This window comes from Globicephala melas, chromosome 15, assembly GCF_963455315.2.
Source record: "Globicephala melas chromosome 15, mGloMel1.2, whole genome shotgun sequence".
NCBI classification, from domain to species: Eukaryota; Metazoa; Chordata; class Mammalia; order Artiodactyla; family Delphinidae; genus Globicephala; species Globicephala melas.
In genome coordinates this window covers 21339724-21365379 of record NC_083328.1, presented here as the reverse complement: position 1 = coordinate 21365379, position 25656 = coordinate 21339724, and the positions used below count along the sequence as shown (strand labels likewise).

Below are 25656 nucleotides of genomic sequence, written 5' to 3'. Positions count from 1 at the left end.
ACACTGGCCAGGGTGGGGTCCTGGGAGAAAAGCCCCAGTGCCTGGGAAGTGTTACCTGGTGGCCTCATTGTCTTACATTTAACTTCTTTCAGATTCAGTCGTAGCCACTTGGTAGTGCCACAGGGAGAGAGGTTAAGCCCTGTGAGCAGTTTGTCCTCCCTTCCCACCTACTGTGTGCCCCAAGGGAGTGAGTCTGCCACGTCACTGGTGGGGGTTGTGGCCCCCCGGGCACTCCCTGAGTGTGAGCATCTTGCGGGCTCAGTGAGGCTGTTTGGTTACGTACTTTTTTTTTTTTTTTTTGCGGTATGCGGGCCTCTCACTGTTGTGCCCTCTCCCGTTGCGGAGCACAGACTCCGGACGCGCAGGCTCAGTGGCCATGGGTCACGGGCCCAGCCGCTCCGCGGCATGTGGGATCTTCCCGGACTGGGGCACGAATCCGCGTCCCCTGCATCGGCAGGCGGACTCTCAACCACTGCGCCACCAGGGAAGCCCTGGTTACGTACTTTTTAAGTATCGTGGGCCCTGAATGAAGGCTAGACGCTTCATCGGCTGCTCTGTGGAGAATCAGCCATCTGTCCCATGGCTGAGTTCACTGTGCACCTGCCAAGGGTGATTTTTACTGTACTTAGAGCGCAGTCCTCGAAACTGTGTTGAGTAAGGGAAGCAATTGAATATTAGCTCACAAAGACACCATAGACAAGGGCTCCCCAGCGTTTTTCTGGGGGAGGAGCAACCCCTGATTATTCTGAAACCTTCCTGAAAGAGATTTGTGTTGACAGAGCCTTACGCTTTGGGTCAGTCAGACTTCCAGAAGCTCTGCTATTTCCTAGTGTGTAACCTTAGGCAAATTACTTAATCTCTCTGACGCTCAGTTTCCTTATCTGTAAAATGGGAATAATAATAAGAGTACCTAATTTCATAGTTATTTTGGGGATGAGATGAGTTAGAGTATGTATACAGCCATTGGAACAGGGCCTGGCACATAGATGCTCAGTGAATGTTAGTTGTTATTTTTATCATTGCTTTCAGTGTTCCTGTATCAGACAGGGCACTGAGGCGCGGGTGCTGGGGCTGTGTAGTCATAAAGGCAGGAGGGTAGTTGGTTGAGGCCACATCGCAGAGGCCTTGAGTGCCATGCTCAGGAGGTTGGATTGATCCTGTGGTTGGCCTCAGAGCAGGACAGTGGGTGTCTGGAGCAGAAGGTGATGCAGGGGTGAGAACTGGATCACAGAGGGAGGCCTGGAATGTTGGCTGAGGTTCCTCTCACACCCTATTCCCCCCCAACAGGACAGCCGCTCTGAGCATGAGCGCCAGTACCTGCTGTGCCAGGGCTCCAGTGGGGTTGAGAACACAGAGCTTGTCAAGTCACCCAGGTGAGACTGGCCAGCCCAGGGCTGCTAAGGGCTACCGAGCCCGACACTGGCCCCAGGAGGGTCCCTCTGTTGTGGGTCCTCCCTTGGGACTGTGGCCCCTTCTGTAACATGGGGGAGGGATGTGGAGTAGCCCATCATCCTCTGGAGAGGGCCAGGAGGGGGTGTGGGAGTTTGGGGGAGCTTGGATACAGCCTGGTTGGGGGCTGGGTGGGCCAAGGACAGAGCCCTGGGAGCTGCTGACCCCGTTCTCTCCTGCCACAGTGAGTACCTCATGATGCTGATGCCTCCCAGCCAGGAGGAGGAGAAGTGAGTAGAGGGGCTGAACGCCTTCACCCCCCTTCCCCTTCCCACCCCCTAACGCGCCCCGGCCCCCTAACCCTTTGCATTTGTTTTCAACAGAGACAAACCCGTGGCCCCCAGCAATGTCCTGTCCATGGCTCAGCTGCGCACCCTGCCCCTAGCTGATCAGATCAAGATCCTGATGAAGAATGGTGGGTGGGCAGCCCTTCCCTGCCTTCTGGGGGGCCCCAGCCCTGCCACCTCCTGGGGAAGTGGAGTTAGGAAAGAGTTAAGGACCAAGGGGCGAGACCAGAGGCCCCACTACCCAGAGCCCGCCCAGCTTTACACCTCTGACCTTGTCTGGAAGGCGCACTAGAGCTGGTGGCAGGCTACCTCAGATGGGCTGCGGGTCCCTGCCGCCTTTGCCACTCACCTGCTGTGTGAGCCTGGGCAGCGCACTGGCCTTCCTGAGCCTTAGATTGTTCATCTATAAAAAGGAACTAAGACAGCTCCTGGGGCTGAGGGGAGGCCTCAGAGGTGAGGCCCCTAAAGGGACTGTACAGAGCCTTGCATGTGAACGTGAGCTGCGTTCATTTTCACAACGAAGTGCGTTCACTTGCACTGCTTTGTGGTGCCCTCGCCAGGCTCTGCACCGTGGGGATGCTGAAGGCCAGAACCTTTAGAGTGGACGTGAGCCTTGAACCTCAGAGCGGAGTCCCAGGCCCTGGGCTCTTCTGAGATGCCAGCACCAGGGGCTCCGGGGTCTGAGTGGAGAGGGGTGCTCCCGGGGGGAGCCAGGCCGCTGGCCTTGCTGCAGAAGACACGGGGCCTCCCCAGGCCCTGCCCCTTCTCACTTGGGCTAGGGGCTCGTGTGGGGGAGAGCAGAGCACGGTGATGAAGTGCATGAACTTTGGACCCAGATGGCCTGGGTTCAAGTCCTGGCCATGCCACTTACTAGCCAAGTGATCATGGGTGAATTTTGAAACCTTCCTGGGCTGAGTCTTCCTCATGAGGCACGCCTCGGTCTTCCAGTGGGTGTTTCCTCCAGGGCTCAGTGAGAGGCGGGTGCCTGCCCAGAGTAAGCAGCCAGTGAATGCCAGCTGTTACTGTTAGCACTGTCATGCTGGGATTGTTATGTGAGCCCAGGCCCCTCTTGCCTTGTCTGATGGCTCCTGTGCCCTCCTCAGTGAAGGTCATGCCTTTTGCCAACTTGATGAGCCTCCTGGGCCCCTCCATCGACTCTGTGGCTGTTCTGCGTGGCATCCAGAAGGTGGCGATGTTAGTCCAAGGAAACTGGGTGGTGAAGAGGTAAGTTCATTTTAGTCCCTTAGTTGGGAGCGCTTAACCCATTTAAATTGAATGTTAAGTACTGATGTTTTGGGTTTAAGTCTACCTTAGTGCTTTTTATTTGTCCAGCTTACATTGCATTTTATATTCATTTTTACTTTCTTTTCTTGTTATTCCGTTTCCCTCACTAACTTGGAAGTTATCCTTTCTTGACTTAGTGATTACCCTGCAGATTTCACAGTTTAATATTAGTTGCCGCTTTTTACCCTCATCCATGACGATTCAACGACCTTTAGAATATTTTATATTTATCTTCCTCTCAACTCATGTGTCATTGTATTTATATATTTTAATTCTGTTTTAAACCCCATAAGACATTATACTGTTCAGTCAATATTTTTGAGATCTACTGACGTATTTGCCTTTTTATTTTGCTCATCATTCCTTTCTGCATCTCTGAGTTCCTAACTGTGATAATTTCTTTCTGCTAAAGTGAAGGTCTTCAGGTGATGAATTTCTTTGGTTTTTTTAATCTGGAAATGTCGATTTCACCTCTGTTCTTGAAGGATACTTTTGTTTGTTTTTAATTTTATTGAAGTATGGCTGATTTACAATATTGTGTTAAGGGTATTTTTTACTGAGTATAGAATTCTAGGTTGATTATTTTCTTTCCACACACTGATGTAATTTCATTGCAGTTTGACTTCCACTGTTTTTGTTGTCTGTCTAATACATGTTCCTTCGTTTCCCTCTGGCTGCATTTAAGATTTTCTCTTGCTTTGGCTTCCCAGGGCTCATTAAGATGGGCCTAAGTGGGAATTTCTTTTTATGTATCCTGTTGGGGTTCATAGGTCCTGAATCTGTGGCTTGCTGTCCTTCAGTAGTTTCTCTCCTCCTGTGATTCCTCCTCTAGACCCTGCCTCCTCCCTAGACTGTCAGGGGTAGGGACTGTCTGTTTTGACTCTCCCTTTATCCGTGGTACTCAGTATAATGCCTGGCAAATGGTAGACCCTTGGTAAATACGGTGTGGCTATGTTTTACGCACACTTGAATTATATTACTTCTAAATTGTATAATATAAAATGCTTGAATACTCACTTTTTAGAAAGTGTGATGTAAAGTGAACAATCTGTCAAAATGTAAATTGTTCCAAATTTTTAAAAAAGTTATTCATTGCAAAAAGTCCATCATTTCACAGTTGGTTGGCCAGGTAAACTGCAAAGTCATGTCACTGCCACGTGGTGACGGCCTTTCCCTGGGAAACGATGCCCAACATGCCTTGTGGGTCCTTGCAGCTATTGTCTTATGTGACACAAGTGTTTAAGTACGAGGACCTTCATGATGGCACATCACTTGTTAAATGGGACACTTATGTGTATTTATGCTGAGGATGGATGAAATCCAGGAGGGCCCATCCCATTAGCCCCCTGAGGATGCTCGCCCAGAGGCACGGAGACTTGCCAAATGTCTGGCAGCCGGGCAGCCACAGAGCTGGCGTTTGAGCTCCCCCAGCACCGCGCATGCCCTGGTGCTGCTGCCGCATTCAGCTTATGGTCTGCCTGTCCCTGTGACTTGAAGGTAGGCCCTCCTGGGCCCTGTGTGTTCTGCCACACCTGTGGGTAGTGGTCCTTCCATGCCCTGAGGAGGCGATACAGGATGCTCCCATCTGTTGAGTAAATGTGTCTGGACGGCTTGTTCTGTGCCCTGCACTGTGCTCTCATTCAGTGCTGTCCCTGTCCTCAGGAAAGTGTGCCGGGGGGATGGGTGGGGCAGGCACCGTTACAGCCCAGTGCACGGACCACACTGTGTACTTAGTGGGTACCTCCGCTCCGTGTGGCAGAGATGGGGCCAGGGCCCTGTCCCGTAGAGCTTACAGGAAGGGTGGACACAGAGCTCAACCTTGAAGGAAAGTAGTAGTTGGCTGCCAGGTGGGATTGAGGAGGCGAGTGGGGCGGGGAGAGCAAAGGTGACCCGGGCACGGATGGCCGGGGACGTGTGTGTTTTCCTGGGCGACGGGGTCTGCGTCTGGACTTGGGGTCAGGAGACGCCTTTAAGCCGTGGTGCCTGCTCGTTTGCCCTTGAAGGTCCCTGAGCCTTGAGTGCGGGTCCCATTCTCTCCAAAGGCTTCAGCCTCGCCCGTGCTTGGGGTCTGTCTGGACCCCAGTCCCTGACCCCTCCTGCCTCAGCTCACACTGCTACCCCCTCCCTTTCAACCAGTGGTAAGGCCTTGTGTGTTGCTTTACAGGTGCGACTTGCTGTCTGCCAGAGTCCTGGGCTCACCTTGTCTGTCTCTGAGCCCCTGGCCCCTCCAACTATGTCAGGGGCCTTGGGGCTGGGCCAGTGTGTGAGGGGGGCGTTGGGAAAGGGGTAGGGGGAAGAACTCTTGGAGCCAGGCTCCCGGGGAAAAGGGGAGGGTCTGAGGGGAGCGGTTGGGGCCCAGGCCGGCCCTCGCCCGTGTTGTAAAGAGGCCTGAGCTTCCACTCGGAGCCTGAGGGAGTGGGGGGCAGAGGGGCTGAGGACAGGGACTGACCTGCCACCCTGTCTCATTGGCAGTGACATCCTGTACCCCAAGGACTCTTCTAGCCCTCACAGCGGCGTGCCTGCTGAGGTGCTCTGCAGGGGCCGAGACTTTGTTGTAAGTGCCCAGGCTCTCTGGCCTTCCGGGTTGGGGCATTATGGGCGGAGGACTGGGGCAGCACTGAGTGTCCAGGCAGCGGGCAAAGGGCAGGTATGTGTGGCCAGGGTGGGGCTGGGGGAGTGGAGGGCTCTGGACTCTGTGCCTTTCTTCTCCTTCCTCTCAGACCCTGGAGTCTTGAGCTTCATAAGAACCTCTGAGTTCCTAGCCCGGAGGTTGCACACTGGAGTCCCATAGGTAGATTCTGGCCAAGGAGCCGTTTGACCTGAGTGGTGTTTTTAAAATGTTGACTTAGTTGTCTGTTTTTACAAATCACAGTCATGATTCAAACTAGATTTCTGTCTTGTCATGAATAATTGGACAGTCTGGTACCACTGGACCCGCACCCCCAAACAGCACCCTCTTTGAGTGGGGCTCATGCTCCCCAGTTCACAACCGCTTTCCTCGTGCGTGTTTCCTGCACTGTTGCTGTGGGCTTTTTGCAGCTCCTGAGCTGGCTCATGCCTCCACCCCGTCACCCTATCTGCCCCCCAGCCCTTATCCAGAGCTTAAGTCCCAGCCAAGGCATCCCTCCCAAATGCCTGACCCCTGAGCTGCTGGGACCTGTGCTGCCTCCCTTGACCTTGGCAGTGTGCTTTGAGTTTGCTGCAGTCTGTCTCCTTGGAGCTGTCCGTGGTGACCTTGGTGAGCTCATGTGCAGACCTAATCACACCAGGCAGCCCTTAAGCTGTTTCAGAGAGTGCCTCTGTTTTTTCTTTTCCCAGCTGGGTGTCCCAGCTCCTGTGGGTGCTTAGCGTCTAGATGCCTGTGTGGTTTATTTTCGTCTCTGGGGGTCAGGGTGCAGTGGCTTCAACTCCCAGGTTCGCCTTCCACATGTGTGCCACTCACCCTCAGCTGCCTGTCAGCCCTCCTCTGTTCGCGCAGGCACCGTCACATCTGGGGGTCTGGGAGAGGGTCTGGTCAAATCTGAGTTGTTGTAGGTGACATACGGGCAAGGTATCCCCCATCCCAGGGAGCTTATGTGGTGTGGAGTGGGTCCAGCTGCCCTCCTGGAAGAGGTGGCCCAGGAGGTCCCTTACAGAGGAGGAGAAGGAGGCTCAGAGTTGAAGTGACTGCCCTCAGCCAGGCCCCAGGCCCAGTCTGCCTGACACCCAGGCCGGCTCAGAGCCGCCACTTTGTGCCCTCATCCCAGGCCCCCAGGACAAGAGCAGGGGTTTGGGGGACAGTCCTGGTAGGATCCCTGCCTCCTAGAAACAGGCTTCTTTTTCTCCCTTAGATGTGGAAGTTCACGCAGAGCCGGTGGGTGGTAAGGAAAGAGGTGGCAGCGGTGACTAAAGTAAGTGAAGTTCTTCTTGATCCGAGAGGCCCAGCCCCACTACTGGAGGAGTGGGGCTGGGCGTGCCTCACCTTTGCCCCCCTCTCCCCAGCTCTGCGCGGAAGACGTGAAGGACTTTCTAGAGCACATGGCCGTAGTGAGGATCAACAAGGGCTGGGAGTTCATCCTGCCGTATGACGGGGAGTTCATCAAGAAACATCCAGATGTGGTCCAGCGGCAGCACATGCTGTGGACGGGCATCCAGGCCAAGTAAGAGCTTGCTGGGCGGGATGAGGGGGAGCCAGGCAGAGGAACAGCAGGTTGTCCCCAGCCACCTGCTTCCAGCGGGGAGCACAGCCTGGCTGCATCTGGGGCGGGAATGCAAATTTGGGGCTGTGTGCACCCCTCCCCCACTCAGGTGGACTTTGCTGCTCGGTCCCAGAATCCCCCCGGCAGAGACCTGGCACAGACACGCCTGCTGATCCGAGCTGACTCGAACTGACCCGTGTCTGTTCTGAGGGGTCGGGAAGGAGGGGGAAGCACTCAGCAGCAGGAGCGGGGGCTTGTGTGGCCCCAGGCAGGCTGGCGGGAGAGCAGCTGGGGAAGGGAGGGTGGGCCAGCGCTCCGCGCCCCCGCTGTGGGGCTCCGAGCCGCGGGGAGAGACCGTGGAAGCTCCAGGCGTGCGGCGTCTTCAGGGACTAGGATGTCCAGGGCTTAAGGGGGTATTTCTGCTGGGAGGCAGGTGACGTGAGGGGACACGGTGTAAAGTTAAGAGGGTTCACTCTTCTTTTCAGATTAGAAAAAGTTTATAATCTTGTGAAGGAAACCATGCCAAAGAAGCCGGATGGACAATCAGGTGTGGAGGGGTGTCGGCTGGGTGGGCCCCTAACCCTGACACTGGCTCCAGAAGGGCTACTTTCTGGAACTTGTCAGGGCTCAGCCTATGGGGGGAAATGAGGGGGCGTGGCTCATTGTTGGCTGCCCTTCTGTGCCCTCTTCCCTCAGCTGGAGGCTTGTCCAGTGGCAGAGCCTTGGCCTCAGGGACTGAGGCTTCTGGGTTCCAGGGCTGTGTCTGGGTTCCAGGCCTCTGAGATTTCTCGCCCTCTTGGGTTGGCAGGGATGCTGGTGGCAGGGACTCAGCAGTAACCCACCCTGGCTTGGGTCTCTGCATGTGGGAATCTGCTTTTCCTGGTTCTGTTTCTTCCCTCATTGTTGGGGTAGCCACATTCCTTCTGGATGAGGTGGGGGCGAAAGGCAAGCTGGGCCCCTGGCTTCTGTGCCAGCTGGCTTGCATTTTCCCTGTCCCCTTCCTCTGGTCAGCAGGGTGTCCCCATCAGGATGGAAGGGAACGTCTGTGGGGCAGAGGGACCGGGGCCCTTCATCTCAGGCCCTTCCCTGCACGGTCCCTACTGTCCTGAGCAGCCCTGTGTCTCTCCGCAGGGCCTGTCGGGCTGGTCTCTGGGGACCAGCGGGTCCAAGTCGCCAAAAGACAGGCCCAACAGAACCACGCGCTGCTGGAGCGGGAGCTGCAGCGGAGGAAGGAGCAGCTGCGGGCGTCCTCGGTCCTGCCCGCTGTGCGGATCAAGGAGGAGCCCGTGAGTGAGGAGGGGGAGGAAGAGGAAGAGCGGGGGGCAGAGGATGAGCAGCCCATGGACACCTCGCCCGGTGGTGGCCTCCACAGCAGGCTGGCCAACGGGCTGCCTGCTGCGCGGGCGGCAGGCGGGGACAGCTTCAACGGGCACCCGCCCTCCGGCTCTGCCGGTACCCCCGTGGCCCGGGAACTGAGGGCCTTCGTGGAAGCCACCTTTCAGAGACAGTTTGTGCTCACGCTGAGCGAACTCAAGCGCCTCTTCAACCTGCACTTGGCCAGCCTGCCCCCCGGCCACATGCTCTTCAGCGGCATCTCGGACCGCATGCTGCAGGACACGGTGCTGGCCGCCGGCTGCAAGCAGATACTGGTGCCTGTAAGTAGCGCCTGCTGGATGGGCAGCACACGCCCCCTCGGAGGGCTCCTGGGTCGGCAGCATCTTTCCTGGCTGAAAGTGGCTGTGGAGAGAACCTGGTAGCAGAGCGGCCTGAGCCCTGCCGGCTTTGGGGAAACAGCTGTTTGTAGGGTGCACGGGGCAGGGGCACTCGGGAGACTGTTGGCCTCGGTGTGAATCTCGGCTCCCACGTGGTTGCCGGGTTTACCGCGGGCCGGTCAGCCTCTCGGCTCTGCACCCTCATCTCAAGTGGGTGAATGTTAGTTTTTGTGTCACGGGGCTTTGGTGAGGGCTGAGTGGGAGCCTGAGGCCGTCACCTGTTGGCTTGGCACACAGCAGGGCCTTCCTTGGTCACGCCGGCTCCCCGTCCCAGGGTCTAGCCCCCTCCTGTGCCGGCACCTCCCTCATTCCTGTCAACTTTGCCGTTTTTCAAGATGATTTCACTTCTAGTATCATTTGATCTTCTTGCAACGGTAGATGAAGAAACCCAAGTTTCAAAGAAGTAGAATGAACTTGTTTAAAGGTCACGTACCCAGGAAGTGATAGAGCTGGAAGTTGAACCTCTACAGTGGCTCCAAGTCTTAAATCCTTTTGCTTCAGCTGAGATGAGCTGGCCCTCTCACCAGAGCCCCCAGCTATGCCTGGGCTCCTGCCGGTGGGCCTCCCTGCCCTGGAGGCTGGCTGACTAGCGTGGCTCTGTGGCCTTTCCATTAGCATTTCTGGTGCCAAGCCTGCAGGTGCAGGGGCGGGCCACCCCCCCTCCCCCCAGGCTTTTGGGCTTCTCGTCCTGTCATTGGAAGGGGCCCTAGAGGGGTGGAAGTGCAAGAGCAGAGGGACCCTTGGAGACCATCTCCCTGCGCTGAGGGTGAAGCGTGCCAGGCTGTGGTCCCAGGGAGGCTGTGCTCGTCATTCTCTCTCCCAGGCTCTGTCCAGACCTGGCAGCACGTGGGGTGAGGTGGGGCTGTGTCTGCCTCTTAACAAGGGAGCGCTGACGTCTGCAGTCTAAGGTCAGAGGCACCTGCAGCCTTGGGTGATGTGAGGCAAAGGCCCATCCCTGTGTACGTGAGGAGCAGAAACTAGGACAAGAGGCCCTGGGTCCCAGGCTGGCTGGGGTGTCCCGGGGGATCTGGCCCTCGTGGCAAGGAGCCTCCTTGGTGAGCTCTCTACAGAAGGTACTGGGGTTTGGGGGCCCTGCCCTGTTCGGAGCCACCCTTGTCCACGTAGCAAACAGGTCCGGTTATCTGCAGACTCGCCTTTTGCTGACTGACTGAGCGAGGCAAGGGGGAGGCGCCTGCCTGATGTTAGCCAGGCCATCCTGTGCTGTTGGAGTGGATAGAGGGCGAGGGGCATGGAGTGGGCCACCCTCGGGACCCGTGATCCTGTATCATAGTCATGTCCAAGGTGGGATGTTCCTAGACCTGTCCAGCCTTGTTTTTCTTTATGTAAGGGAGCTGAGGCCCCGGGAGAGCAAGTACACTCGCAAAGACTTGAGTTTAACTCCTGGTTCTGCCACCTATTAGCTGTGTGACCACAGACGTTGAGTGACCTCTCCGAGCCGGGCTTTTCTCATGGAGAGAGGAGGCAGCAGCACCTCGCTTCCTCTGTGGCAGCAAACGAGGCTGTATATTTAGAGCCCCACCTGGGACTTTACGTGGTAGGAGCTGTTACTATTGCTTGTGTTGCGGTGCCACTCCACCAGGCGCCCCTTCCTCCGTCCCCCTTCTCCAGGAACCAGGAGCCCGGGCCACCCTTGCCTCGGCCCACCTTCGGACGCTGCTGAGCTGCGAGGCACGGGCCGCTTAGGGTCGGGCAGCCCCTCTAACCCGTACGAGCACGGCCCTTGTGGGAGGGATTGAAAGGAATCCCCAGGATATTCCTAAGGAGTTACAGGGGCGGGAGTGCTTCTCAGGACACGTCGGAGGGTTGATATTTAGGGTGGGAGGACACAGGATGTTAAAGCAGAGAGGAGAGCTAATGCCAGGCTGATAGGAAAACAGGAGCAGCCTCCTCCCCGCCTTACCGAGCACGGCCGCGGGCCGCGGGCCAGTGCATCCGGCTCCTCACAGGAGCCTCTCCGCGTGGGGACTGGCTGGCGAGGAGAAGGACGCAGAGGCAGGTGTGCCACGGTCCACGGCTGGTGGGAGGCAGGAGCTGGGACTGGAACTCTGTTCCCGGAAATGGGCCGGTGCAGACTGAGGGCCCCGGGGGAGGGAGGGTCCAGGTGGTGAACACGAGATCAGCCAGCTCACACCTGGGCCTTGGTCAGTTTCCCCCACAGACGGCTGCTTCCCCGGATGAGCAGAAGGTGTTCGCCCTCTGGGAGTCTGGAGACATGAGTGACCAGGTGAGGTGACCTTTGCTGCCGTCCTCCCAGGAGCAGGTCGGTGTTCTGCAGAGGGTTAGACCTTCGGGGAGACCCAAAGTGCGGTTGTGTCCACTTCAGATTTTCCAGCCGCTCCCAATTTTAAATATTCTGGCTCTGTGTCTCTGTGTACTTCAGACATGCTGGATGTGCTGGTAGTGTGGGCCAAAACCAGTGGTTTCCAAATGCCAGTCTGAACCATCGGCATCAAAATCGCCTTTTAAAAAATACAGAGATTCCCAGGACTGACCTCAGAGATTCAGTTCAGTTCCATAGGAATGGGGTAGGGTCCTAGGTATTTAAGTTTCTGCAAAGCTTTCTAGATGATTCTGATGCCCCGGCAGGCTTGTGAACCTGTGACAGACCACATTTTTCAGGTGGCTGATGGCGGTAGGAATTAAAAGGATTCCTTATCAGATCTCAGGTGCTGGATCAGATCTCAGGTTAGAGAAATTGGTCGTCTTGCCTCTAGTCACACCCAGACAGGAAGGGTCACGGGTGTCCAGTGAACAGAATATGAATGCAGCCAGCAGCACCTGAGGTCCAGAAGTTTTCCTTAAATCATGAGCTTGCCTGAGTTTTAAAGATTAAGATTTAATTGCTAAACTCCAATTGATCTGTCCTTTTCCAGGTCCTGTCCCTCAGGGGTGGGGAGAAGGGGAGTGAGCAAAGGCCCCCACTGAGTTCTCTGTCCCCTTTTGCCTCTTGGAAGGGGACTGACAGGCAGGCTGAGAATACCAAAGGGGCAGGGCCTTCTGTGATGGTGCCGTAGATGGAGAGCAAACTGGAACAGTCTCTGTGTGCTTTTGGCCAGAATAGGTGGCATCTGGGTTTCCTACTCCTGAAGTACTCCAATAATTAAAAGGAAAAAAGTATAAGCGCATGTTCTTAAAAATAAGTAAGACTGAAGCTGTATGGGAAACCATCTCCTGCCCTGCCTGACCTGATTCCCACTCTTCAGAGGCAGTCACTTTTTAACTACGAGATACCACCAAAAGAGTTCCTCCATTATTAAAAATTATTATATATATGCAAAATGTGCTTATACTGCTCTCTGATGTCTCAACTTGATGTTATCAATGGGCTTCCTGTTGTGGTGGATGAGGATTTAGTTCTCAGCTATGGGAGAATGTAGACAGGTGTGGAATGTGTTATGACAATTTTTTTGTTAAATCATGTATCAATGCTTATAGCATCATGACTAGAAATTTGTTCATTGTAAAGCCAAATGCCAGTAGTATCTACGATTATATTCTTTTTTTTTTTCACTTTTTTCCAGCTTTATTGAAATATAATTGACATCATTTCTTCTTTATACTACTTCCTATTCTCACTTACATGGTTTTCTGAACACATAGATACCAAGACTAGTACCATTCTTGAGTCTGATTCCCTGGATGCCTCTCCCGCAGAACCAGCTCCATGTCTCTTGCTGGCTTGCAATCTTTTGTCTTCCTTCTTGCTTAATTTTAGCTTCTAAGGGCCCATAGGAGTTGTCTGCATTCTTCCATGTCTTAAAATGGCTTTCTTTTGTCCTCCGGTTTTATTATTTGTCTGGGACTAGGATTTTGGAGGGCAAATCATTTTCCTCTGAATTTAAGATCATTTTCCATTGTATTCAAGCTTTCAGAGTTTTCGTGCACTGACACTCTGTTCCTTGGTCTTTTCAGTTTGATCCACACCCTTCCCTTAAACCAAACTACGGTTTTCCTCACTCCACATATAGCACATCAGTGCAATTCCAGAGGCACCCTGGTGTGGATTATTACTGTACTGGACAGTTGAGTCATTCTTACGAAGTTCTGTGATAGATTTGTAATTCCTGTACCTGTTTTTTTCTGTTCTTCCGGAATTCTTAGGTCATATGTTGGAACTAGAGGATCAAATCTTTTTTCTCTCATTTAACACCTTTTGTACTTTGCAGGGGGTGGAGATTTTGACTATCTTCTATCCTCCCTGTTTAGTTTTTCTTTGGGACGTAATGCTTTTCATGGCATCCTGTCTTGTTTGTGGGCCAGGACTTTAAGCCACTCACTCCTCATCCTGTTCTGTCTTCACGCAGTTTAGATGGTGGCTTCACCTGCCTACTGAATCAGTTACCACTCCTGTTTTTTTTTTCCCCCCCGGTACGCAGGCCTCTCACTGCTGTGGCCTCTCCTGTCGCGGAGCACAGGCTCTGGACGCGCAGGCTCAGCGGCCATGGCTCACGGGCCCAGCCGCTCTGCAGCATGTGGGATCTTCCCGGACCGGGGCACGAACCCATGTTCCCTGCATCGGCAGGCGGACTCAACCACTGCGCCACCAGGGAAGCCCTCCACTGGTTTTTTAATCATGAAAAACTATGTCTGAATCACTCATCCTCTGCCGATGCTTCACTGGGTTTTTGTTCTTGTGGGCATATACCTTTATTTCTTCATTTTATTGGGGTCTTAAGAGGTGACAAATTGGCCAAACGTGTTTGTCTTTAACCAGAAGTCCTGAGCAAGGACGTTGATCAAAGACTGCAGCATGGAGTTAGGTCCAAAGCCTTTGGGTTTCTTGTTTGGGGATGTTTCTCTTTCAGGTGATTATTTCCCATAATAACATGTTTTTGCTACTAAAGCATCGACAGGTTTTGCTTGAAATTTTTTCCAAAAATTACCGGGTACGCCGGAACATGATCCAGTCTCGGCTGACTCAAGAGTGTGGAGAAGATCTGAGTAAACAGGAGGTGGATAAAGTGCTAAAGGTACATCCATTTTGTGTATAATAATATCTGGAGGCTCCAGGCTTTTGCTGACTGTGAGCTTAAGACCAGGGCGCCCACAGCTGCCTCCTCCCTGTCTTAGATAGAGGCTGACAGTGTGTGGAAAGGGACCTAGTCTCGTGCGTTTCCTACTGCTGTGTTTATAAATCAGGCTTCCTCTGGACTCCTCCCCAGCCGGTCGGGTCTTCAGCAACAGATAATTGGCATCGGTGTGGTTGGTATATGCAAAAGGACTAAATTGAATAAGACGTAAGCTCCATCTTAAAAAAATACAGTCATCCTTTCCAGTGCCAGGGCCTAGGTTAGAATCCTTACCCCGCTCGTTTGAATCGTGTACACTTTCATGGTTTCTGCCATAGCCACATACTCACTCTTGTGCTACTTGCTTTTAGTAGAACAATTTTTAAATAAAATTTAGTTTAAAAAGGAGTATATCATTTGTCTAGTATATGAAAATACTTAATTCCTGTTAAGCATTACCTATAATGCCTTTATGGATTGACTCTGTGGTACAAATATCATACTTGCGGAAGCATTGGAACACTGACAGCTGATGACAAATCCCCTATATTCTAGTATTCTTATATTCCAGGTCCACAGATGCTGATGCTATTTGTGAAGCACTTTTGTTCTGGTCAGGTTATTCAGTTCTCGTATTTTGTGTTTATAGAGCACATTCATTTATAGTCCCTCACTCTTAAGATAACCCCTGAGGAGAGGAGGGGCTTGAGGCCCACACGTGGAGGAGGCTGGGCGGTGTCCACAGTGATGTGGTCAGGCAGATTTTGATCTCCCATTTGTGTTCTCTCCATTAATCATAAATCAAGTTTTGATATTCTACACAGAATGTAAGTAGCTCCTTTTCCTGCTAAAGTCTGCCCTTGACATGTTTCTCTATTCATAGGACTGCTGTGTAAGCTATGGTGGCATGTGGTACCTTAAAGGGACAGTACAGTCTTGACAATAGTTGCAAACCACTAACCCAGTGAATTCAAGCCCAAGGAAGGACGGCAGAGCCAGCAGAGGTGGAAGTAGAGTCTCGACTGCTTCAGAAGACTTGGAGCAAGAGGAACTGACCAACTCGTGGCCTGTGGCATTGCACTGTCCAGAGGACAGAGGGGAATCATACTCGGCCAGTGGCAGGGTCAGCTTAAGTTCGACCGCTCCTAGAAGAGAGCAGCTGGGACCTTCTCTGCAGTACAGTTTGAAATTCCTGATGTATTTTGTTTATTATTTGGTTTCATTCTCATAATAAAGAGAGTGTATACTGACATGGGCAGGATGATGAAAATCATGGTTTAATATTTTACTTTCAAACTTCATGCCAACAAGGTCTAGGTTATGTTTACAAGAAAACCTCAAGGTTTTTAATATTTTAAATGCCTAGAAGCCAATATTAAGTCTTCAATTATCTATCTGCTAAGACTTCTGCCAATTTCGTTAAACAATCCAAATTGAATTGTTTTACTGTTGGGTTCCTGTGGCCATTTTACCTTTTAAAACAACCTACTTTATGTAGCAGTCTCAACTGTTTACATGAACCATAGCAAAAAATCAGAATCAAATCCATTTATTCTTAATGTTTGCATAAGGATGCAAGCAAAACCAGGTAAGTATGGAACAATGTATAAGTGAGGTCATCACACTTTGATGTAAAGAATTTATATTTTGTGTATTTTTAAAATAAATGCTAACACTAACGTGGCATCATGGTGCTGTTGTCTTCAAATGGTTACGAGAAGGCAATGCTCTCTGTGGTTTCAAAGCCTTGTATGTACACCAGAGGGAAGAGAGCCAGCAGCACTGCACGGTAGTGCTGTGCAGTCACATGTAATTGTAAAATTTTCTGGTAGACACATTAAGATAGTAAAAAGAAACTGGTTAAGTTTTAATATATTTGATTTAGCCTAATATAACTAAAACATCAACTTGTAATAAAAATATTAATATTTTCTTTGTACAAAGTTTTCAAGATCTGGTATCTTATAACACGCACAATTGGACTAGCTACAGTTTAAGTACTTGGCACGTGTGGCTCATAGTGACTGCTGGACAGTGCAGCCCTTAGAGGATTATGAAAAAATAAGGGTAAGCCGGATTGGGCTAGATGTGAAATTTTGCTACAGTTAAGACGTTTGCCCTGGTCTATTTTGGGCAATAGAGCCACTACTATCTGAAGGTTTAGATGATGGTCTATGTGTACGTACACACCCCCCCCCCAACCACCAAAAAAAAAAAAAAAGGAACATCTATTATTTGGGAATGTAGTTTAGCAGGCTGATTGTATATTATGTTCTTGGTTCTAACTGTTAACATATATGAGTCTGAAAAGAGTAAAAAATCTTCCAAAATTTTTCTGGAGTGTGTCCAGCTATCATATAATACTTCCAAGGGGAGGCCCCTTGTGGTACAGCAGAGACTGAGCAGAGCAGAACTGGCAGGGGTTGGGGGAGTCAGGCTCAGTAGGGAGTCAAAGCCTTGAACACTAATAAAGAGAGATGAGTTAAACACTGAATTCCAATAGCTAGGAAAATGATAACATAGGAAATGCTGAAAACCAAAATGAGGTAAAAAATGAATGTAAAGTAAGATATCTCAATAGTTACCAGTGAAGGAAAATGGCACAAGCTTGTATAGATAGTGAGATGGGAAAAGTTAGAGGAATTAGATGATTTATAAGGAAAATATAAATTACTAAAAGTGGTTGGAAAGAAATTGCAGTAGAGCAATTATTAGAGAAGAAAAGGGCCAGGGATTATCATAGTTGAATTATATCACATCTTTATGAGGTAACACAAGGGTTAAACTTCAGCATGTAATAGGCCCCCAAATTCTTATCAAAGGGTTAATTTAAAAACCTGACAAAGATAGCATGATACGAATAAAAATCCTAAGTAGTGGATTCCAATGGCATGTTAAAGAAGTCAGTCAGTCAGTCAATCAAAAAACGTCTATACAAGGGTGATATCCGGGCATTTCCTCTAAGATCAGGCACGAGGCAAGGATGCCTACCATAACTACTTCTGTTTAACATAGTGTTGGAAGTCCTAGCAAGACCAACTAGGCAAGAAGAAGAAAAAAATTGGAAATGAAGAAGTAAAATTATGTTTGCAGATGGTATGATCTTATACGTAGAAAACAAAGATTTCACAAAAAGTCTGTTCCGATGAGTTCAGCAAAGTAGCAGGAAACAAAGTCAACACAAAAATCAGTTGCATTTCGACACACTAACAAGGAACAATCTAGAAAGGAAATTACAAAAACAATTCCATTTACAATGGCATAAAAAAATAAAATATTTAGTAATTGACCAAGGAGGTAGAAGATTTGTATAATGAGAACTACAAAACATTGCTGGAAGAAATTAAGACAAACGGAAACACGTTCATGGATTGGAAGAGTCAATATTGTTAAAATGTCAACAGAGTCAATGCAATCCCTATCAAAATCCCAATGATGTTTTTTGCAGGAATAGAAAAACCCATCCTAATAGTCATATGGAATCTCAAGGGACACCAGATAGTCAAAACAATCTTGAAAAAGAACAAAACTGGAGGACTCACACTTCTGATTTCAAAACTTACTGCAAAGCTACAGTGATCATAAAGGCAAATAGACCAATGGAATAGAGAGCCCTGAAATAAACCTTCATATATATTGTCAAATGGGAAAGGGCAGTCTTCAACAAATGGTACTGGGAAAACTAGACATCCACATGCTAAAGAGTAAGTTTGGACCCTGACCTAACATCATAGGAAAAGGTGACTCAAAATGGATCAAGGACCTTGATGGAAGATCTAAAACAAAACTGTTAGAAGAAAACAACTAAAGCATTACTACACCGGATTTGGCAGTCGTTTCTTGCTATGACACCAAAGCCACAGGTAACAAAAAATAGACAAATTGGACTTGGTGAAAATTTAAAACTTTTATGCATCGTAAGATTCAACAGAGTAAAAAGGCAACCCGCAGAATGGGAGGAAATACTTGCAAATGATATCATCTAATGAGATTAATATCCAGATTATATAGAGAACTAAAACTCCACAAGATAACCCAATTCAAAAATGGGTAAAGGACTGGAGCAGACATTTATTCAAAGCCTGGTACGAGCCGGGGGTGCCCTGAGGTGGTCCTGGCGGGCCAGCCAGAGCACTAGGTGGTCTTCAATCTGTGGCCCCCACGCTGGGACTGGGAGCAAGCAAGTGTGCATACTGTTCAAGAGCAGAATCCTGGTTACTTACAGCCGTCTGGTGAGACCCACCGGTTTTCAAGCCAGCTAATGGGGCTCATCTCAGTGTCAGACCCCAGGGCTGGGGTGCCTAATATGTGGCTTGACCACCTTGCTCCCCAGGGCGGATCCCTGAGCCTGCCCTGTGACGTCCCCTCTTCTGGGTCACCCGCTATGGGTGCAGGCCTGGACTACATCACTTCTCCCTGTCAGACTCTGTGTGGTTCTTTTTTTACAGCCTTGGTTGTAGGAGAGCCACACTGCTAGTCTTCAGATGGCTCAACGAGAACTCTATGTGATTGTAGTTTTGATGTGTTTGTGGGGGGAGGCGAGCCCAGGGTCCTACTCCACCATCTTGATCCCGCCTCCCAGAGTTAGTGTTTAATGGGTATAGTTTCAGTTTTAAAGAGGAAGTGTTATGGGGATGGACGGTGGTGGTGATGGTTGCACAACAACATGAATGTACTTAATACCTCTGAACTGTACACTTAAAAATGGTCCAGATGGTAATTGTGTATTTCTACCACAATAAAAACAAAAACAAAAAACTTGAAGTTCAGATGCCCCAAACAATCGTCAAGCACAAAAAGAAAAGTGTTTAAAGATTAATATAACTACATAAAAGTATTGCTTGGCAAAATGCCAAAGGTAAAAATTAAGATAAATAGAATATTTGTAATTTCTCATTGCAAAAGTGAATTTCCTAAATACTAGAGCTCTTAAATAAGAAAAGTAGGAGGCAAAGGACAATATGAAAATGGCTTTTAACAGATTAAAATCTATTCAACCTTATTAATAAAAAATACAAAATTAAAAGGAAACACCATTTTTTCTTCTATTAGTTTGACAAGGGTCATAAAGTTTATTGGCATGGCAACAGGCACATGAAAAGATGCTCAGCATTGGTAATTACTAGAGAAATGCACATCAAAACTACACTGAGGTACCACCTCACACCAGTCAGAACGGCCGTAATTAAAAAGCCTACAAATAAATGCTGGAGAGGGTGTGGAGAAAAGGGAACCCTCCTATACTCTTGGTGGGAAAGTAAAGTGGTGCAGTCACTATGGAGAACAGTATGGCGGTTCCTCAAAAAACTAAAAATAGAGTTGCCGTATGATCCAGCAGTCCCATTCCTGGGCATGTATCTGGAGCAAACTAATTCAAAAAGATACATGTACCCCTGTGTTCACAGCAGCACTATGTACGATAGCCAAGACGTGGAAACGACCTAAATGTCCATCAAGAAATGAATGGGTAAAGAAGGTGTGGTATATATATATAATAGAATACTACCCAGCCATAAAAAAGAATGAGATCGTACCATTTGCAGCAACATGGATGGACCCAGAGATTATCATACTAAATGAAGTTAAGTCACAAAAAAACAAATACCATTTGATATCACTTATATTGGAATTTAAAATATGACACAAATGAACTTATCTACGAAACAGATTCACAGACATAGAGAACAGACTTGTGGTTGCCAAGGAGGAAGGGGGTGGGGGAGAATGGATTGGGAGTTTGGGATTAGCAGATGCAAACTATTATATACAGAATGGATAAACAACAAAGTCCTATTGTATAGCACAGGGAACTATATTCAATATCCTGTGATAAACCATAATGGAAAAGAATATGAAAAATATAGGTACAACGGAAATCACTTTGCTGTACACCAGAAGCTAACACAACATTGTAAATTAACTATACTTTAATAAAATGTTTTAAAAAATACATGGTTCAAAAAAAAAGATACATGGTTCAGTAAAAATGGAAGATATAGTATACTCCTATTTTAAAATATGGGGTGGGACTTACCTGGTGGCACGGTGGTTAAGAATCCGCCTGCCGATACATCTACATGTGGAACAACTCCTACGGAGCACCTACTGAACGCTGGCAGAAGACCTCAGACCTCCCAAAAGGCAAGGAACCCCCCACGTACCTGGTTAGGGCAAAAGAAAAAAATAAACAGAGACAAAAGGATAGGGACGGGTTCTGTACCAGCGGGAGAGAGCTGTGAAGGAGGAAAAGTGTCTACACACTAGGAAGCCCCTTCGCGGGCGGAGACTTCAGGTGGCGGAGTAGGGGAGCTTGGGAGCCGCGGAGCAGAGCACAGCAACAGGGGTGCGGGGGGCAAAGCGGAGAGATTCCAGCGCAGAGGATCAGGGCCGACCGGCACTCACCAGCCGAGAGGCTTGTCTGCTCGCCTGCCGGGGCGGGTGGGGCTGGGAGCTGAGGCTCCGGCTTCTGTCGGAGCGCCGGGAGAGGCGGCGTGAACACAGCCTGCAGGGCGTTAATGCGCCGCGGCTGGCCGGGAGGGAGTCCGGGGAAAAGTCTGGACCTGCCGAAGAGGCAAGAGACTTTTTCTTCCCTCTTTGTTTCCTGGTGCACGAGGAGAGGGGATTAAGAACGCTGCTTAAGAGAGCTCCAGAGACGGGCGCGAGCCGCGGCTAAAAGTGCGGAGCCCAGAGACAGACATGAGACGCTAAGGCCGCTGCTGCCGCCACCAAGAAGCCTGTGTGCGAACACAGGTCACTATCCACACCCCCTTCCGGGGAGCCTGTGCAGCCCGCCACTGCAAGGGTCCCGGGATCCAGGGACAACTGCCCCGGGAGAACGCACGGCGCGCCTCAGGCTAGCAACATCACGCCCCACGCTCTGTGACCCTCCCTACCCCCCCACCCCCGGCATGAGTGAGCCAGAGCCTCCGAATCAGCGGCTCCTTTAACCCCGTCCTGTCTGAGCAAAGAACAGACGCCCTCCGGCGACCTACACGCACAGGCGGGGCCAAATCCAAAGATGAGCCCCTGGGAGCTGTGAGAACAAAGAAGAGAAAGGGAAATCTCTCCCAGCAGCCTCAGAAGCAGCGGATTAAAGCTCCACAGTCAACTTGATGTACCCTGCATCTGTGGCATACCTGAATAGACAATGAATCATCCCAAATTAAGGAGCCCTGTGGATGAAAGGCTCTTGGTGCTGCAGCCAGGAGTCAGAGCTGTGCCTCTGAGGTGGGAGAGCCAACTTCAGGACACTGGTCCACAAGAGGCCTCCCAGCTGCACATAATATCAAACAGCGAAAATCTCCCAGAGATCTCCATCTCGATGCCAGCACCCAGCTTCACTCAACGACCAGCAAGCTACAGTGCTGGACATCCTATGCCAAACAACTAGCAAGACAGGAACACAACCCCACCCAGTAGCAGAGAGGCTGCCCAAAATCATAATAAGTCTACAGACACCCCAAAACACACCACCAGACGTGGACCTGCCCACCAGAAAGACAAGATCCAGCCTCATCCACCAGAACACAGGCACTAGTACCCTCCACCAGGAAGCCTACACAACCCACTGAACCAACCTTAGCCACTGGGGACAGACACAAAAAACAACAGGAACTACGAACCTTCAGCCTGCAAAAAGGAGACCCCAAACACAGTAAGATAAGCAAAATGAAAAGACAGAAAAACACACAGCAGATGAAGGAGCAAGATAAAAACCCACCAGACCTAACAAATGAAGAGGAAATAGGCAGTATACCTGAAAAAGAATTCAGAATAATGATAGTAAAGATGATCCAAAATCTTGGAAATAGAATAGACAAAATGCAAGAATCAGTTAACAAGGACCTAGAAGAACTAAAGATGAAACAAACAATGATGAACAACACAATAAATGAAATGAAAAATACTCTAGATGGGATCAATAGCAGAATAACTGAGGCAGAAGAACGGATAAGTGACCTGGAAGATAAAATAGTGGAAATAACTACTGCAGAGCAGAATAAAGAAAAAAGAATGAAAAGGACTGAGGACAGTCTCAGAGACCTCTGGGACAACATTAAACGCACCAACATTCGAATTATAGGGGTTCCAGAAGAAGAAGAGAAAAAGAAAGGGACTGAGAAAATATTTGAAGAGATTATAGTTGAAAACTTCCCTAATATGGGAAAGGAAATAGTTAATCAAGTCCAGGAAGCACAGAGAGTCCCATACAGGATAAATCCAAGGAGAAATACGCCAAGACACATATTAATCAAACTGTCAAAAATTAAATACAAAGAAAACATATTAAAAGCAGCAAGGGAAAAACAACAAATAACACACAAGGGAATCCCCATAAGGTTAACAGCTGATCTTTCAGCAGAAACTCTGCAAGCCAGAAGGGACTGGCAGGACATATTGAAAGTGTTGAAGGAGAAAAACCTGCAACCAAGATTACTCTACCCAGCAAGGATCTCATTCAGATTTGATGGAGAAATTAAAACCTTTACAGACAAGCAAAAGCTGAGAGAGTTCAGCACCACCAAACCAGCTCTACAACAACTGCTAAAGGCACTTCTCTAGGCAAGAAACACAAAAGAAGGGAAAGACCTACAATAACGAACCCAAAACAATTAAGAAAATGGGAATGGGAACACACATATCGATAATTACCTTAAATGTAAATGGACTAAATGCTCCCACCAAAAGACACAGATTGGCTGAATGGATACAAAAACAAGACGCATATATTTGCTGTCTACAAGAGACCCACTTCAGACCTAGAGACACATACAGACTGAAAGTAAGGGGATGGAAAAAGGTGTTTCATGCAAATGGAAACCAAAAGAAAGCTGGAGTAGCAATTCTCATATCAGACAAAATAGACTTTAAAACAAAGACTATTAGAAGAGACAAAGAAGGACACTACATAATGATCAAGGGATCGATCCAAGAAGAAGATATAACAATTGTAAATATTTATGCACCCAACATAGGAGCACCTCAATACATAAGGCAAATACTGACAGCCATAAAAGGGGAAATCGACAGTAACACATTCATAGTAGGGGACTTTAACACCCCACTTTCACCAATGGACAGATCATCCAAAATGAAAATAAATAAGGAAACACAAGCTTTAAATGATACATTAAACGAGATAGAGTTAATTGATATTTATAGGACATTCCATCCAAAAACAACAGAATACACATTTTTCTCAAGTGCTCATGGAACATTCTCCAGGATAGATCATATCTTGGGTCACAAATCAAGCCTTGGTAAATTTAAGAAAATTGAAATTGTATCAAGTATCTTTTCCGACCACAACGCTATGAGACTAGATATCAATTACAGGAAAAGATCTGTAAAAAATACAAACACATGGAGGCTAAACAATACACTACTTAATAACGAAGTGATCACTGAAGAAATCAAAGAGGAAATCAAAAAATACCTAGAAACAAATGACAATGGAGACACGACGACTCAAAATCTATGGGATGCAGCAAAAGCAGTTCTAAGAGGGAAGTTTATAGCAATACAATCCTACCTTAAGAAACAGGAAACATCTCGAATAAACAACCTAACCTTGCACCTAAAGCAATTAGAGAAAGAAGAACAAAAAAACCCCGAAGTTAGCAGAAGGAAAGAAATCATAAAAATCAGATCAGAAATAAATGAAAAAGAAATGAAGGAAACGATAGCAAAGATCAATAAAACTAAAAGCTGGTTCTTTGAAAGGATAAACAAAATTGATAAACCATTAGCCAGACTCATCAAGAAAAAAAGGGAGAAGACTCAAATCAATAGAATTAGAAATGAAAAAGGAGAAGTAACAACTGACACTGCAGAAATACAAAAGATCATGAGAGATTACTACAAGCAACTCTATGCCAATAAAATGGACAACCTGGAAGAAATGGACAAATTCTTAGAAAGGCACAACCTGCCAAGACTGAATCAGGAAGAAATAGAAAATATGAACAGACCAATCACAAGCACTGAAATTGAAACTGTGATTAAAAATCTTCCAACAAACAAAAGCCCAGGACCAGATGGCTTCACAGGCGAATGCTATCAAACATTTAGAGAAGAGCTAACACCTATGCTTCTCAAACTCTTCCAAAATATAGCAGAGGGAGGAACACTCCCAAATTCCTTCTATGAGGCCACCATCACCCTGATACCAAAACCAGACAAGGATGTCACAAAGAAAGAAAACTACAGGCCAATATCACTGATGAACATAGAGGCAAAAATCCTCAACAAAATACTAGCAAACAGAATCCAACAGCACATTAAACGGATCATACACCATGATCAAGTAAGGTTTATTCCAGGAATGCAAGGATTCTTCAATATATGCAAATCAATCAACGTGATACACCACATTAACAAATTAAAGGAGAAAAACCATATGATCATCTCAATAGATGCAGAGAAAGCTTTTGACAAAATTCAACACCCATTTATGATAAAAACCCTGCAGAAAGTAGGCATAGAGGGAACTTTCCTCAACATAATAAAGGACATATATGACAAACCCACAGCCAACATCGTCCTCAATGGTGAAAAACTGAAAGCATTTCCACTAAGATCAGGAACAACACAAGGTTGCCCACTCTCACCACTCTTATTCAACATAGTTTTGGAAGTTTTAGCGACAGCAATCAGAGAAGAAAAGGAAATAAAAGGAATCCAAATAGGAAAAGAAGAAGTAAAGCTGTCACTCTTTGCAGATGACATGACACTATACATAGAGAATCCTAAAGATGCTACCAGAAAACTACTAGAGCTAATCAATGAATTTGGTAAAGTAGCAGGGTACAAAATTAATGCACAAAAATCTCTGGCATTCCTATACACTAAGGATGAAAAATCTGAAAGTGAAATCAAGAAAACACTCCCATTTACCATTGCAACAAAAAGAATAAAATATCTAGGAATAAACCTACCTAAGGAGACAAAAGACCTGTATGCAGAAAATTATAAGACACTATGAAAGAAATTAAAGATGATACAAATAGATGGAGAGATATACCATGTTCTTGGATTGGCAGAATCAACATTGTGAAAATGACTATACTACCCAAAGCAATCTACAGATTCAATGCAATCCCTATCAAATTACCACTGGCATTTTTCACAGAACTAGAACAAAAAATTTCACAATTTGTATGGAAACACAAAAGACCCCAAATAGCCAAAGCAATCTTGAGAACGAAAAACGGAGCTGGAGGAATCAGGCTTCTGGACTTCAGACTATACTACAAAGCTACAGTAATCAAGACAGTATGGTACTGGCACAAAAACAGAAATATAGATCAATGGAACAGGATAGAAAGCCCAGAGATAAACCCACGCACATATGGTCACCTTATCTTTGACAAAGGAGGCAGGAATGTACAGTGGAGAAAGGATAGCCTATTCAATAAGTGGTGCTGGGAAAACTGGACAGCTACATGTAAAAGTATGAGATTAGATCACTCCCTAACACCATACACAAAAATAAGCTCAAAATGGATTAAAGACCTAAATGTAAGGCCAGAAACTATCAAACTCTTAGAGGAAAACATGGGCAGGACACTCTATGACATAAATCACAGCAAGGTCCTTTTTGACCCACCTCCTAGAGAAATGGAAATAAAAACAAAAGTAAACAAATGGGACCTAA

The 25656-nt window shown here is 48.1% G+C and overlaps 1 protein-coding gene across 3 annotated transcripts in view; it reads left to right on the top strand.

Annotated features, from left to right (window-relative positions):
- The window catches only part of POLR3E (RNA polymerase III subunit E), a 42374-nt gene extending 26691 nt beyond the window's left edge, over positions 1 to 15683 (top strand). For all 3 annotated transcript variants that reach the window (XM_060284911.1, XM_030871459.2, XM_030871461.2), the window contains 12 exons: positions 1288 to 1373; positions 1635 to 1679; positions 1773 to 1864; positions 2840 to 2960; positions 5493 to 5574; positions 6851 to 6910; positions 7002 to 7159; positions 7684 to 7745; positions 8330 to 8853; positions 11138 to 11215; positions 13836 to 13961; positions 14884 to 15683. In XM_060284911.1, coding sequence (XP_060140894.1) covers positions 1288 to 1373; positions 1635 to 1679; positions 1773 to 1864; positions 2840 to 2960; positions 5493 to 5574; positions 6851 to 6910; positions 7002 to 7159; positions 7684 to 7745; positions 8330 to 8853; positions 11138 to 11215; positions 13836 to 13961; positions 14884 to 14940 — 1491 coding nt within the window. In that variant the 3' untranslated portion in view covers positions 14941 to 15683. The remainder of the gene's footprint in view (positions 1 to 1287; positions 1374 to 1634; positions 1680 to 1772; positions 1865 to 2839; positions 2961 to 5492; positions 5575 to 6850; positions 6911 to 7001; positions 7160 to 7683; positions 7746 to 8329; positions 8854 to 11137; positions 11216 to 13835; positions 13962 to 14883) is intronic.
- The last annotated feature ends 9973 nt before the right edge of the window (positions 15684 to 25656 follow it).